This window comes from Schistocerca serialis, chromosome 8, assembly GCF_023864345.2.
Source record: "Schistocerca serialis cubense isolate TAMUIC-IGC-003099 chromosome 8, iqSchSeri2.2, whole genome shotgun sequence".
NCBI classification, from domain to species: domain Eukaryota; kingdom Metazoa; phylum Arthropoda; class Insecta; order Orthoptera; family Acrididae; genus Schistocerca; species Schistocerca serialis.
In genome coordinates this window covers 323721805-323736807 of record NC_064645.1, presented here as the reverse complement: position 1 = coordinate 323736807, position 15003 = coordinate 323721805, and the positions used below count along the sequence as shown (strand labels likewise).

Genomic DNA, 15003 nt, shown 5'->3' with positions numbered 1-15003 from the left:
CCTCTCGTCACTGCACCTAGCAGTTTTGTCAGGTCTCCATCTAGTTCCTGAATGCTGCGCCAGGCAGACCTCTTCTCTCTGCACACCTGTATCCTGCTATCCCTCCCCCTTTCCTGCTGCCTCCAGTATGCTGCTTTTGTTCAACATGATAGATGCATTTCGTTCTGAGCTGTGGAGATGGCTATCATTTGTGTGTGAGGTGTGCTTGCTTGTGTGATTGGATATGTGTATTTTCTGTTTTGAAGAAAGCTTTGGCTGAAAGCTAAATGTGTAATAGTCTTTTCATTGTGCCTACCTGCAACTCAGTGTGCTTCTTTATGGTGAGTAGCAGTCTATCCTTTTACTTATATTGCTGAAATGTATAGCTCTCATAGACAGCTTTTCTTGTGATTCTTGTTTTTAGTTAAGTAAATGAGTTGCTACATGTATGTATGTTTTGTATGTTGTGTTATTGTGGTAAGGTCAGCGTGCCCTTTTCAGTGATGAGGTGTGTTATTATACAACATTATATAAATTTGTGTTTTATACTATACACAAAACACTACTAGAAAAATATTACTTAAACCTTCAGTTTTATTAAGAAAGTACACCATATGAAAATATTACAGCTTTATGATTAGGAACAGGACTGGCAGCACATAATAAGAAAAATGTTAGATTTTGGGAAGAGTAATATTCTGTTTCCTAAAATTCAGGAACTGTGCAGGAATTGTGATTGAGTAGAAGTTGTTTCAGTTTGTATCTTTCTTTTATTGGACATTAAACTGACCTCCTTTCATGATGGAAGTTGACTATATTTTCATTGCCACATAATTTCTGTGTATTCTGTGTTCTGTGTTTTAATTTGTAATTACATTTTGTTTCTAGTATCATCAGGGTGGCAATCTAGATTTTTGTGTAGGGATTCTAATGGCTGCACTGTAAAACTTATTAATCACCAAATCAGAGATGTTGAATTGCAGACAGGCACAACAAAAATATTACTGAGCACGTGACTTGCAGCTATAAGGCCTTCTTCTAAAGTAGACAATGCACACACATTCCCGCAAGCACAACTCACATATACATGACCAATGTCATTGGCCACTGAGGCCAGTCTTTTTGTTGTATCTGGATTTATGGTGCTCAGCTTTCTTCTTAACTACTATTGTTCTCATTGCTTTTCTCTGTGACATAAAAATTTTATGAAAATCGGATCATAGATCACAACAGACTTAAATAGGGCTTAGCAAGCTTCAAAGTATCAATGCTGTTATTATCCCAGTATTGATCTTTTCAGTTTAATGCTTTATTCAAAGGAATTCCAAGAAAATTGGTACCCTTTCATTGGCATTGCTGTTTCTGCCAGCACACCTACTGCATAAAAGGCTAACATTCTGACTTGGCTGAAAATTTATGCATACAGTTCCAATACAGTTCCAATATATTTACTAGTAATCTGCCTGCCACAAGACGGGATTTTGTATGACAAATGTTTTCATTGACTACATCTTGGAGAGTGTGTGTTGGCAGCTAGTTATCAGTTATATTTCTGTCATGTGCATATGTTCATAGGTATACGCTTGGGGAGATCATGAATGTCTGATTTACAAAGGACAGGACCAAGAACAAAGCCTGTGGGACACAGTATTTTATCCTTGGTATACCAAACTTGTAATATAAAGACTCCCTGGAATTTCTTCAGTCTGATTTTAACAAATTGCCTTCTTCTATTCAGATAGCTAAAGAATCAAAAGCTAACAAACCAAAAGCTAAAGAAGCAATTGCAAGTAGTGCCTCCAACTCCATATTCCTCGTTTTTCAAGAGGCAAACCTTTTACCATTTTTTTTAAAGAAGAGAGGATGTGATAGCTGAGGAATCAGAATCTGGTGGCTTTAAATGACTAAATTAAGTACAAAGAAAACTAGATTAGCAAGCAGTGCAGACATGAAATAATTATGTATTGTAAAGTTGTGGAAATCATGTTCATTGTTTGTGGCCATTTAAATGTGAATTTGTGTGTTTTTTTAGAGAGACTCATCTATAGCAATTTAACTGCAAACATTTGAAAAAAGAAACAAATAGGACTGAAGTAAATAAATCTGATGTTTCAACTTCTTGGGTACTTATAAAAAAATGGTTGAATTGTCTATTAGGGTTTAAAAATATATTTTGCTCATATCTTTGTTTGGTCTCTATCTATTATTCTAAGGTAGTCTGAATGTAAACAAATAGGAAGAAACCCTCAAAGAATGGATATTGAGCTTGATGTTAGTCATATGTACTTGTTGATTTGCATACAATATTTTAGACCCTTCTGCTCCATATTTTTCCCAACTTGGACTGATAATATTGTTGCCTGTCAGTTTTAATTTTTATCTGTAGACTCATTATTTATGCTGCATTATAATCTGGAGCAGATAAATGCCTTTTGCCAATTCCATTGCTTTTTGTTGGCATATGTAACAATAAAAAATGAGATAACATGAGTGCACAGTTGACAATGTCACCCTGACTTTAGGTGATCTCTGGTTGTCAATGGGGAAATATGTTGCTGTGGAATGAAGGTCTTATTAAACTGGAAGTAGTTGGCATGGGAAATAATAAATGTCATAAAGGTCCAATAACACAAATGTTTCTAGATGGGAAAGAGTTGGTGACAGTTGGTAAGTGTTTGCTATTTATTATTCATTTTTTAAATTAACTTTCACATGTATGATTTCATTGAATGATAGTATTTAGCCAATGAAATTTTATCATTATCGTGCAAATTGAGTAACGAATTTGATATATTAAAACAACATATATGATTTGAACAGGTAGAGACGGCATTATAAACACATGGTATTATGAGATCATTGACAAAGCAGATCCTACAGAGGAGGAATTCAAACTAGAAATGAAACCGTATTACTCTTTTGAAATTGGATCTGGTCCGAGAAAATCAGATTTGATATTTATAGTTAAGCAGTTCCCTGAGGATCCAGAAAGTACATATTGGTTTGCACAGGTACATATGAGCACTTGTTTTACAATTCATTATAGGATTTGTGGAAAAAAAAGGTTTCTGTAAAGCATATCATTGTATCACAACACAGAAGGTCATCATGGTTTTGTTCTTTCTAAATTTGTTTATCATCAACAAAATCAGATAAAGTACATAGTACACTGTATCATCATTTTCAGTAGTCAAAACAATCATCCACAGACCTATGAAGACAATCTAGATAAACAAAAATGTAAATGTTCATTTGTACAAAAGTGTAAATATCTGAAAGTTCTTCACTTAATTTCTTGTAAATTTTGTCACACTGTTGGATTTAAATATGCACTTGTTTTTTATATATTAATTAAAGTGACATGTTGTTAACCAAAATCTCATGTTTGTTTGTTTAAAAACTTAAATCTCTGAAAGTTTGCAAAAACAGACATAATGTCTTATGGGATAACAGCAATCAGTGATTTTATAATGTTACTTAAAATCAGTCTTGATTGCAAGTTTTTTATTCATATGACCGGTTTCGGTTCATTCAGGACCATCATCAGATCTGTAAAAATAATGATACTATTTTACTATTTCACGGAAGCAAATCTTTTTCATCCTATCTAATCAACATCAAATGTACCAGAACGTACCTGATATTTCAGTTACAGGAGTAACCCGTTCAAATCCAGCAACTTTCACGTTGCTACGTCACATAAAATTGGTTGGCAGAGTGCACGTCATTTATATTAATTATAACACTATTACCGACAGGTGGCGTCGGGTACATTTGTTACATTCCATTTGCACATACTGTATTCAGTAGATCTTTTTTATATTAAAAATATTTAATTAAAATATGTAGATGGCAAAGTTAAAATCTGTACTTGTCAGGATTAAAAAACAGTAAAATTATCATTTTTATACGATCTAAAAAGCATAGGGCGATTTATATATCTATGGTGCTGGTGTGAACTTGTTTTCCTCTACGGTCTGCTTCCGTGGTTCCCGCCATTTTGGTGTTGTGCCGTGGTCCGCTCAGTCGTCTGATGTCCATCGCCGCGTAAAAGTAAAGTATTATGGGTTAAAATTCAAATTCGAGAAGCATATAAAATGAAAGACGAGTTAAATAGAGAAGCTTTTAATCTTCACTTGATTTTAGGTGACATTTTATCTCCATTACAGTTCACATACGTAAGCAGAGAGATTGAAAATAGAATTGACAGGGAGCGAGAATTAACTCTAAACAGACATCAGAAGAAGCTTTTTAACCTAGGTGTAGATTTTAATATTGATAACGAAACGGCATATAAGAAGTTGCATACTTTTTGTGAGAGGGTTGTGAACTTAACTGAGATAGAATTAACAAAGGATGAGCAGAACCTTTTAAATAAAGGGCTGCAATATAACCTAAATCCCGCAGTTAACTCAAATACAATAAAAAAGACTGTCGCAGAAGTGAAAATTGCATGTGATATCGCAAATATGAATAGATACGAACAGACAAACATGGCAATTAAAGTAAAGGAGTCGATTATAGATGAAATGCACTCTGCTCACAAGAACAGAAATGAACTAACTCTTAAGGGCTTGAATAAGAAGTTAGAATCACGTAAGGCTATCGTCACAAAGGCAGATAAGGGCGGCACAATGGTTTTAATACATGATACAGACTATATAGAGAAAACTGAAAAGTTCTTTATGGAAATCGGAATAGTAGAAGTCAAGAAAGATCCAACCAAGAAATTTCAAACAGAAATAAGGAAACAAATAGATAACAGTGTGTTTCTATTCACAGAGGAGGAAAAGTTTAAACTGAAAGTAATGAATCCGCGAATCCCCGAATTACGGTCACAAATAAAGCTCCATAAAATTGAAAAATCGATTCGCCCAATCGTTAATAACACCAGCAGCCCAAGTTATAAATTAAATAAAGAGCTAAATAACAGATTAAAGGCGGCATATACATATCGTCGGACTTTCAACATTAGCAACAGCTACAAATTTGCCGAGCAAATTAAAGACGTACTTATACCTCAGAATGCGTCACTAGCTTCATTGGATATCACCAATCTGTACACAAACATTCCCGTAAAAGAAACGATTGAGATAATTAAGAACAATCTCCTCACTCATGGTAAATTGGCACTGGGGGAAGTGATTGAACTAGTGGAAATGTTGGAACAAGTCTTGCGTTCAATTACTTTACTTTCAATGGTAAAATTTATCAACAGAAAGACGGGCTGGCAATGGGGAACAGTTTAGCTGGGACGCTGGCTGACATTTTTGTAAATCACTTAGAAAACAAATTCTTTGATGAAAATCCTAATATCACTGAGAAAATTGTATATTACAGGAGATATGTTGACGACTCCATTTTATTATACAAAGGAGATAAAACTGATATCGAAAACTCCTGCGTTTGTGTGAGATGGATGTCTATTGTATTCCTTGCAGTTGTGACATGTCGTATATTGGTCAGACTGTCAGGACCAATGTAGTGTGCATAAGCGTCACACTCACTTACAACAGCCGAACAAATCAGCTATTGCAGAGCGTTGTCTTGGCACCAGTCATCCTATGGAATATAACAACATGAAGTGTCTGGTGTGAACCTCCAACTATTGGGATAGGGAGATTAAATTAGCAAGTTATCTTGTAAATAGAGATGGAGGTTTTTGATTAAATTCTGCTTGGAATCCTGCCCACCCTCTTGTCAAAAAACAGTGGGACAGAGTTAATGCTATCTCACCTGCTGTTTAGTAATTTTCACTGTCAGTAACATCTGGTATCGGTCATATCTAGTTTTGCCTTGAAAATGATAGGTACACACCTGTCAAAATACTAGTGGTTGTCACTGACGACATGCTGCTGCATTCTGAAAAGTTATTTGAATGTTTTGGTGAATCCTTCAGGCTTGTCAACCAACATAAAGAATGATGGTCTATTACAACAGTGAATTCTCTACCAAATAAATGAGGGCAGAACTTACTGGTTGTCCAAACAATTGCAAGGCATTACTTCTGTCATACAGAATTCTTCTCAGCCTTGGAGATTACTCAGGAAGTATATGCAATCACTCTTTCAGCAAGATCCTGAATTTGCACTAGAATTGCACCTGTCCTATAACAGGTATCCCAACCAAGCATCAGTGTGTGGATCTGTCCCAGTATTCTTGACAAAATGTGCCGCAATTGGTGAAGATGACAGTGCCTCTTAAGGATACAGAAGGGTCTTTCTTACTTCTCACTTCAAGAAACATTGGCGTCCCTGTGCAACAGTTCTTCTAGTGATCTTGCTTTACAACTGAAATCATTTAAGAAGCATCTGTAGAAGGAGCGCATTCAAAGGAAATCTTTCGCATCCTTAATGTGGCAAGCAGTTGTAAAATCTGTTAGGGCTCTTACATTTTCTGTATCAGGACAGACAATGTTTCTGTTAACAAGGTACCACAAGATTGTTACTTGTTAGGCACCAAAGAAGCACTTTCTCAGATTTAAATTAAGACTTGCATTGTGTACATGCTTTAGTACATTTTATGTACTCTTAAAATCTCTTCAAGAAGTCAGTGTCATCCAGATAGCAAAGACACACTTAAGATACTGAAGCAGACTGGACACATCAAATATTGTTATTTGAACTCTTAGAGACCATCAGGTGTTATGAAAGCACCCTTTCCCCATTGAGCCTCATCAGCCTCCATGTGCCAGTTGCCAGTTTGCATATCTTAAGTGGAGAAATATTTCACTCCCTTTAGATAGTCCAAGGTGTAATCAGTTTATGGCAATGGGCATATATCCTTTTTGTTTATTTTGTTTGGCCACTGTAACTGCCAGAGAAACACCATGTACCATCTTTTGTCTTGACAGGAAACACAACTAAAGACCTTGGATTTTTTAACAGCTGAATGTTGCTGTCTTGCAACATTGCAACATTTTCTCCACTTCTTTCAGAATTGTGTGTTGTTTGGCTGGAGACATTTTATATATTGCTGACTATAGAGTATGATTCGTGGTGTTAATATGCTGTTTGTGTCTGGTCATCTGGTAAGCCTTGTCCTTACTTAAGACGTGAATGTGCCTGAAAATTTGTGTAGAGTGGTTAGCGCTAATGGACATTTCTCATTGAGTCCAGAGGCTGGTGGTTAGCAAGTAGATTGCTCTGCTGCTAATAGTAGCAATAGCATCATTCTCCATCAATGCACCGATCTGACCATCTTAGATTGGTTTAGTTACCATTATACGCTAACCATTAGGAATGAGTTGTGGCTGTTCATGGAAATTGGTGACAAAAACCTTTCTATGTCTTCATGTGCATGCTGTAATTAACCCAGTCTTGTCCTTGTGATCCATATGGGACTGATACACAGGGGGTTATAGTATATTCCTATAGCCATCATTTAAAGCCAGTTTATAAAACTATGTAAGTAGGCTTTCCCAGGACAGTATACATCTATCATCAACTATGTAAGTAGGCTTTCCCGGAGTAGTATACATCTCTCATCAAGAGTCTGCCAGTTCAGTTTCTTCAGCATCTCCATGTCACTGTCCCACGGATCAAACAAATCTGTGATCATTTGTGCTGCCGATCTCTGTATATGTTCAGTCTTTCCAGTTACTACTATTTGGTATGGATCCCACACCCTTGAGGAATATTTTAGGATGGGTCAAGGATTGACACGTGCCTGGACAGATTGCTCGTCATTGGTGATGTTGATGTAATTTACTGACATCTTTGCAGCTGAAGTCCATGTAGGATTTTTATCTGCGGCAGTTTCATTTCTATAGTTTGTTACCTTGTTTTGTTTACCTGTTTCTCTGTGAATGGCCAAAACCTCCGTATAGTGACAGGGAATGGCATCCATGTGTTGAAGAGCAATGTTATATACTGTTGGCAGTGGTTTCATCCCACAAGTTGGTTGTCTTTAGCATCAGTTGGCTGATGTGTGTAGAATTGCTCTGTTTTTCTATATCTTATGGTGTAGTGGTCATCAAACACTCTCCATCTCTTGTTACAGTATTGTAGGCATACTACATAACCAATGGAAACATACTGTCATGTTGTCCTACATTCTGCAAATGTTATTTTTTCTGTTTGGCAATTGAATTGGTGAGGGATCCAGCTGTATCTGTGTCATCAAGAGCCTTGGATAATGTCTGTCGATTGTGACATAATTCTGTGGTGTTCGAGTCCATTCCTCAAATTTTGCATGTCTTGTTGACATTGCTGAAACTCTTAATAAATTAGTGCCAGCTGCTGTGGTCGAGCGGTTCTAGGCGCTTCAGTCTGGAACCACGCGGCTACTACGGTCGCAGGTTCGAATCCTGCCTCGGGCATGGATGTGTGTGATGTCCTTAGGTTAGTTAGGTTTCAGTAGTTCTAAGCTAGGGGACTGATGATCTCAGATGTTAAGTCCTGTAGTGCTTAGAGCCATTTGTACCAATAAATTAGCTTTGCTACCCCCTGGTTTGGTTTGAGATTCAACTTGGCTGCTTCTGGTCATCTGAGTTTGACAATAATAGGTGGTGTAAATCTTCGTACCTCTTCTCTTACTGTTTGCCATATTAGCAATGTGATGTTATTATGGTCTTCCATGAATAATGCCATTGGTATGACATTCAGAAGTTGGTTAAACATCTTGCAGCTGCTCTTCTCTTGTGCATTGCCTCAATGTTTTGGCACCACTTGATCATGTCCTCTGTGGTGGTGACATCCTTCAAAAGGAGCACTTGATGACATCCCTTGGCAGGCACTTTATGAGATATGAAGCTTTGGCAGCTTCCATCATATTTAGGTTCACTCTGTATATAAAACTGTGTTATCTTCCCCTAGCATTGCGCTCTGTTCTTCAGGTTTGCAGACTTGTTGCTGGTTAATGCCAAATATTTTCTGAATTCCCACCTGAAATTTATTCCATCTCCTGTAATTGTCTTCATTGTTCGCAGACCATCCAAATGAAAGTAGATGTTGGTCAGACAAATCATGTCATCCCACCTGTTGTGTTTAACAACACAGTTGCATCACCTTAGGCACTTCATGAGATTCAAGCTTCTCTCTCTCTCTCTCTCTCTCTTTCTCCCCTCCTCTGCCTCCCCCCTCCCCTCTCCAAAAAAGCTTGATATTTAATGTACTGAGTCACTAATGCTTTAACGTGCACGTACATTTCTACCTTGAGAATGAGGATCATAATAGAAGCATACTGTCTGCAGTCAGGTTGAGGCCATTAAGGCGACAACCTCTGTGTAGCCTTATTGGAGCCACAGTAATCTCGATGTCCAAGACACCCAGTGTTTCCATCAAACTATGACCTGTAGAATCTAATATCAGGTACCAGTTATGAGGACAGGATCACCAACAAGAACTAATCTACATTTAAATCTATATCTATTCTCTACAAAACATCGTACACTGTATGGCAGAGGGTACATTGCGTCCCACTGTCACTTCCCGCTTTTCCTGTTCCAGTCGCATATGGTTTGTGGGAAGAACAATTGCTAGTAAGCCTCCTTGTGGTCTCGAATCTCTTTAAATTTATAATTTATCTTTGTGGTATTTTTGTGAGAAATACATAGGAGGAAGCAATATATTGGTCGACTCTTCTAGGAACGTACACTCTCAAACTTTAACAGTAAACCATAATGTGATAACATCTGCCACTGGAGTTGGATGAGCATCTCACTCAGTAACGCTTTCATGCTTACTGAATGAACCTGTAACAAAATATGCTGCCGTACTCAGTACAGATCTCATACTGACAAGCAGTATTCATTGTATTAGTGGAACTAGTGTTTTGCACGCTATTTTGTTTGCTGATGGACTGCATTTCCTGAGACTTCTTCCAATGAATCTCAGTGTGGCATCTGCCTTACTTGTGATTAATTTTATGTGGTCGTTCTACTTCAAATCGCTTCATACCCATACTGCTAGATATTTTATGGAAGTATTTGCTTCCAGTGATTGTCCTGCAATTTTTTTAATGATTGCAGTAAGGGGTATCTCTGTCTGTGTATTCACAATACATTACATTTTTTATGTTTAGGGTCAGTTGCCATTCCCTGCACCAAGCATTGATCCTCTGCATGTCTTCCTGCATTTCCCTATGATTTTCTAGCATTATGAGTTACAAAAGCCTCATGAAACTTCTGATTTTTTATGCTATGTCATTTCTGTATATTATGAAAAGTAATTGTCTTCTAACACTCCCCCCGGGCATGTCCAAAGTTACTTTCATGTCTGATGACTTTTCTGTGTTCAAAATGACATACTATGTTTTGTTTGCTAGAAACTCTTCAGTCCAATCACACAGTTGGTCTGATAATCCATATGCTTGTATGTTGTTCGTTAGATGACCATGAGGCCTTGAGGAACATGGTACGTACCAAGGCACCTATATCTACTGCTTTCTTTGTCTCGTGGACGAACAGAGTGAGCTGGGTTTCACAGTTGTTTTCAGAACCCATGTTGCCTCACACAGAGGGGATTTTCAATCTTCAGAAATGTCATAATATGTGATCATAAAACATGTTCCAAAATTCTGCAACAGTTTGACATCAGAGATATAGGTGTATAGTTTTGTGTGTATGTTAGATGACCATTCTCAAAAGTTGGAATTACCTGTGCTATTTCCCATTGATTTGGAAATTCTGATCCTCAAGTTTTTGCTTGTCTATGAGACTTTGGCTATGTTTAAATTTGCTGTTAAGTTCCTAACACAGTTGTCAAATCACAGTGGGTCTTTTCCATCCTCACTAGTCTGTTTGGTATATACTGGTGTAAAGCATGTTTTACAATGCTCTTTAATTTCGTCCATTGATGCTCAATACTGGAGATGACATTTTCATGATGACCAGTAAGGTAATCTGAAATATGTCTCTTGTTGCTCTTGCTAAACTGAAAGATCTTCCTGCCTTTCTTTGTATTCCTACTTACAGACATATTCAGTGATGCAGTGTCAGCCTTATGATCACGGATTCCCTGTTCTTTGCTAACTGAACCAGAAAATTCGGGTCAGTTTGCCACCAGCTGATCTAAGATGTTAATTTCAAGAGCTGGTTCTCTGATTGACTGCTCAAAGTAATTTATTGATAAGGCACTTAAAACAGTTCTACATGATTCTCTGCCCTGCTACCTGTCCTAATGACTTTGAGTCTCCCAGGGTATAGCTGGTGAAACACGAAAATGAAATTTGTGCAAAATATTCTTCATGTTTCCTCGCAACTGTTCCACCATGACTGATACTGATGCAGAGGGTGCATAAAAGCATCTGATTACCATGTTTGATCCAACGGTAACACTTATCTTCACTCAAATTATTTTGCATTCTGAGACTGTACTAACCTCACTAGATATTATCATATTTTTGTTGCTATAAACAAGTGTTTACCACCAGTGTTCAACATACCTTTGTGATAAATGTTTCAGTTGGAGTTTAGAAATTCATTGCTATTAATATCTGCTGTAAGCTAGCTTTCTGTCCATAAAACTATGTGGGCATTATTACCATTTATAAGCAAGATAAGTTCCGGTATCTTTCAAAAGATTGCAGTTAATTGATACTAAATTAACATTTTATATCTCCAGACTGCTACAAAGAATGCTAGTGTGTGTGGATTCAGAAGGCATTTTATTGGACCTGTCGATGGATTTCTCTATCCTACAAATCCCACATGTGCATCCCACATGTACTCCACTACCCCAGTACATACTTCTTGTGTGTGGTGCATGCCAGACCTATTAAGGTGTACCCTACAGCTGTCCACCTGATAGCGGAGGCCGAGAAATTTGCATTGGATACTGTCTCAAAATCATATGAGCCTTTAGATTAGATCTTCCAATCTGCTCCAAACCTGAGAACCACTGTTCTGGGTTCAACAGTGCAAAACAATAGCTCTGCTACTATTCTATGGGTGAGATTATCTGTCTTCACCTAGTCAGCCAGCCATCTCTAGGAGTAAAGGATGGTCTCTGAACATAGTTGGTAATACTTTACTCAAAAGTTACATTTAGCATGTGCTGAGGCAAACTACCTCCCTGACCAGAGAGTACAATTATTTGTACATACAGCTAGCTGTTTCCCTCGGCTTCATTCACATTAGCGTTCAACATATATATTGAACACACCTCCCCCCCCCTCTCTGTGTCCACCCTTCCTGCTCTGTGAGTTCACCTCATCCTCACCTGCATCTATCTCCTCCTCCACACTACCCTGTCTTGTCATCTCCTCTACGTCCATTTTCTCCATCCTCTCTCTCTGACCATATACTCCTCCCCATCTCTCTTTCCATCTCCACCTCACCCCTTCCTTTTCCGCCTGCCCACCATCACTCCACACCTTCTGCCTGCCTCGTACATCTCCCCCTTGTCCCCTCTCTCTGTCCATTTCCCTCTCCCCTGTCTCTGCTCACCCCCGCCTCTATCTGTCTCAACAACTACCCAGTTCAGTACTGCGTACACCACCAGCCACAAGCAAGAGGGTTGCCATGTGCTACTGCCTCTAAAAGACAATTATGGTCTGAAGATGAACTTATAATAAGATCGAAACTGGTCACTACATTAAAAAATTTATGTGATCAAGGCTGCTTCCAGTTTATTTATAATAATTATAGATTGCTGTTTCCTATAATAAGAACTATGTTATTAAAATATTAAACTTAATTTTGTTCCCTTGCATTAAACAAAAAGATGTTAGGCAATGATTTTTATCGCCACAAGGAACTTTTGAATTCTTCCAAAACCATGTTTTTCAGATACCAACTTTAGAGTGGAAAAATTGTTTCTGAAATTGGTTTGATTACAAATAAAAGTGCATAAATTTCAAAGCAGTAGAGGAATAACAAAATAATCTGTACAAAAAATAGTGTTTTGTTCATTGTTCTTTGAAAAACTTTAAAAGTAGATCTTTTACCCTTTTCTGTGGCTCAGTGTAATGGCAAACTTCTATTGAACCACATAAAACAAGCACAACAAGTATGAATGGTAACAATCTGTCTATATGTCAAAACAATTTCTGCCCACACCAACAGCATTTTTTAAATAATGGAAGCTAATGGTTAGAAAATATCATTGACAGAATTGAGTACAAGGCCCAGTGAAATGACTGGAATATTTGAAGGACAAGTATCTGTACTGAGGCACAAATATACAGGGTGAGTCAAAAAGGACACAGATTCAGGTGGGTATATTTCCTGAACTATATGTTGCATTTTAATTCTATAAATTGCATTTGATTATACATACATTGAAGTTTACAGACGTTCAATATGTCTTGCTCTGCCTGCACATATGACACCTCGACCATCGCTGAACTCACGCCACACTCGATGATGAACCACAGCTGTGATGCGTTTTCTTAGGTCATTGAGAACTGTGGAAAGTGGTGGTACATTATATGCATCTTTCACTAACCCCTAAAAAAAAAAAAAAATCAGGAGACACTGGTAGCCAGAAGTGAAGCTCCAGGTCTTCATTCCACATGCAACCTATCCATCATTTAGGAAGAGATTCATTCAGGAAACATCAAACTTTCAGATACCAATGGGATGGAGCATCATCCTGTTGCAAAATGTAATCGCCTGAGTCTGCATTCATTTGAGGAAAAAGACAGTTACGCAGGATTATGAGATACATTGCTCCAGTAACAGTATTGTCATCAAAAAAGAAAGGTCCACAAACCTTCATCAACAATATGGCACAAAACACATTAACTTTGTTACTGTACTGCTCATTTTCCATTGTTATATGTGGATTTTTCCATTTATGTGAAAATCAAACAAAGGAAACTCCAGGTATGAATCTAAACAATGTAGGAAAGACAGATTGCTACTTACCATAAAGAAGACACGTCAAGTTGCAGACAGGGACGATTAAAAGACACCTTATAGCTTTCGCACACAGCTTTTGTCTGTAAGAAAGACACGCACACATGCACCATTCACACACCTACACAGACACACACACACACACACGCACACACACACACACACACACACACACACACACACACACACACACACACACACACACACACACGCATGACTGCCAACTCCAGCATCTCGGGTCAGAAGGCTCATTCTGGCCTGAGATGCTGGCGTTGGTGGTTAGGCAGTCATGTATGTGTGAGGTGTGCTTGCTTTTGTGTGTGTGTGTGTGTGTGTGTGTGTGTGTGTGTGTGTGTGTGTGTGTTTCTTTTAGTGATGAAGACTGACCAGAAGCAATATGTATCTTTTAATTGCGCCTGTCTGCAACTTGACATGTTCATGTAGGTGAAACATAGTTTCACCACTAATTATTACACAAGGGAGAAACAATTCATCTTCTTCCATGTTTCAGACCATATGCTCATAAAATTCTATGTGCTTTATCTTACTGTTTTCGTGAAGATCCTGTACCAGTTGTATATGGTATCATTTGTACACTAATTGGCACCTCAATGCACACTAGACAGCTGTTTGCAGTAGTCCAAGTTTAAACTACAGGTAGATTTCATTGGGCTACATTCAGAGCTCACTCTTTTGATACATTTGTTGGCCTGGGCTTTTACTTTTACACAGAGAACCAGTTTCATCAAATTATTTATCTCAATGATCAGTGCTCTTCCTTGCTGGAGGTTCAGTGTTAACCTTACACCAAATTGCAAGTTGTACTGCAGTTGCAGACTCTCTTTTACTGAACTCACGAATGCAAAGATCTTGTGTTGTATAGTAGCCATCTTGGTTATAACTGACATGATATACACTTTAGACAGTGCAGTGCTTGATACTGTAGTGGTATTATTCAAAATTTTACAACATCTTCTTTCAGATACACTTGACAGATTTCAAGTGCAAAATATTGTGGAGGAAATATAGCCAATTGAAACTGTGTCCATCTTTTTGACTCACTCTGTATTATCCAGTGAATAACAATCTATGTCCTATGTTTTTTATTTTGTTTTTATACTACTCCTCCACTTCACTCTCAGTAACCAAATGTGAACCTACTGAAATTTATGAGAAATCTTAAATTATTATCCCCTGGCATGCTACCTGAAGGCCTAGTTCAG

General features: G+C 37.8%; 1 protein-coding gene across 1 annotated transcript in view; it reads left to right on the top strand.

Annotated features, from left to right (window-relative positions):
- The window catches only part of LOC126416999 (cilia- and flagella-associated protein 44-like), a 582681-nt gene that overhangs the window by 177152 nt on the left and 390526 nt on the right, over window positions 1–15003 (top strand). The window contains exons 6-8 of the mRNA XM_050084886.1: window positions 2502–2646; window positions 2800–2990; window positions 4149–4784. Coding sequence (XP_049940843.1) covers window positions 2502–2646; window positions 2800–2990; window positions 4149–4784 — 972 coding nt within the window. The remainder of the gene's footprint in view (window positions 1–2501; window positions 2647–2799; window positions 2991–4148; window positions 4785–15003) is intronic.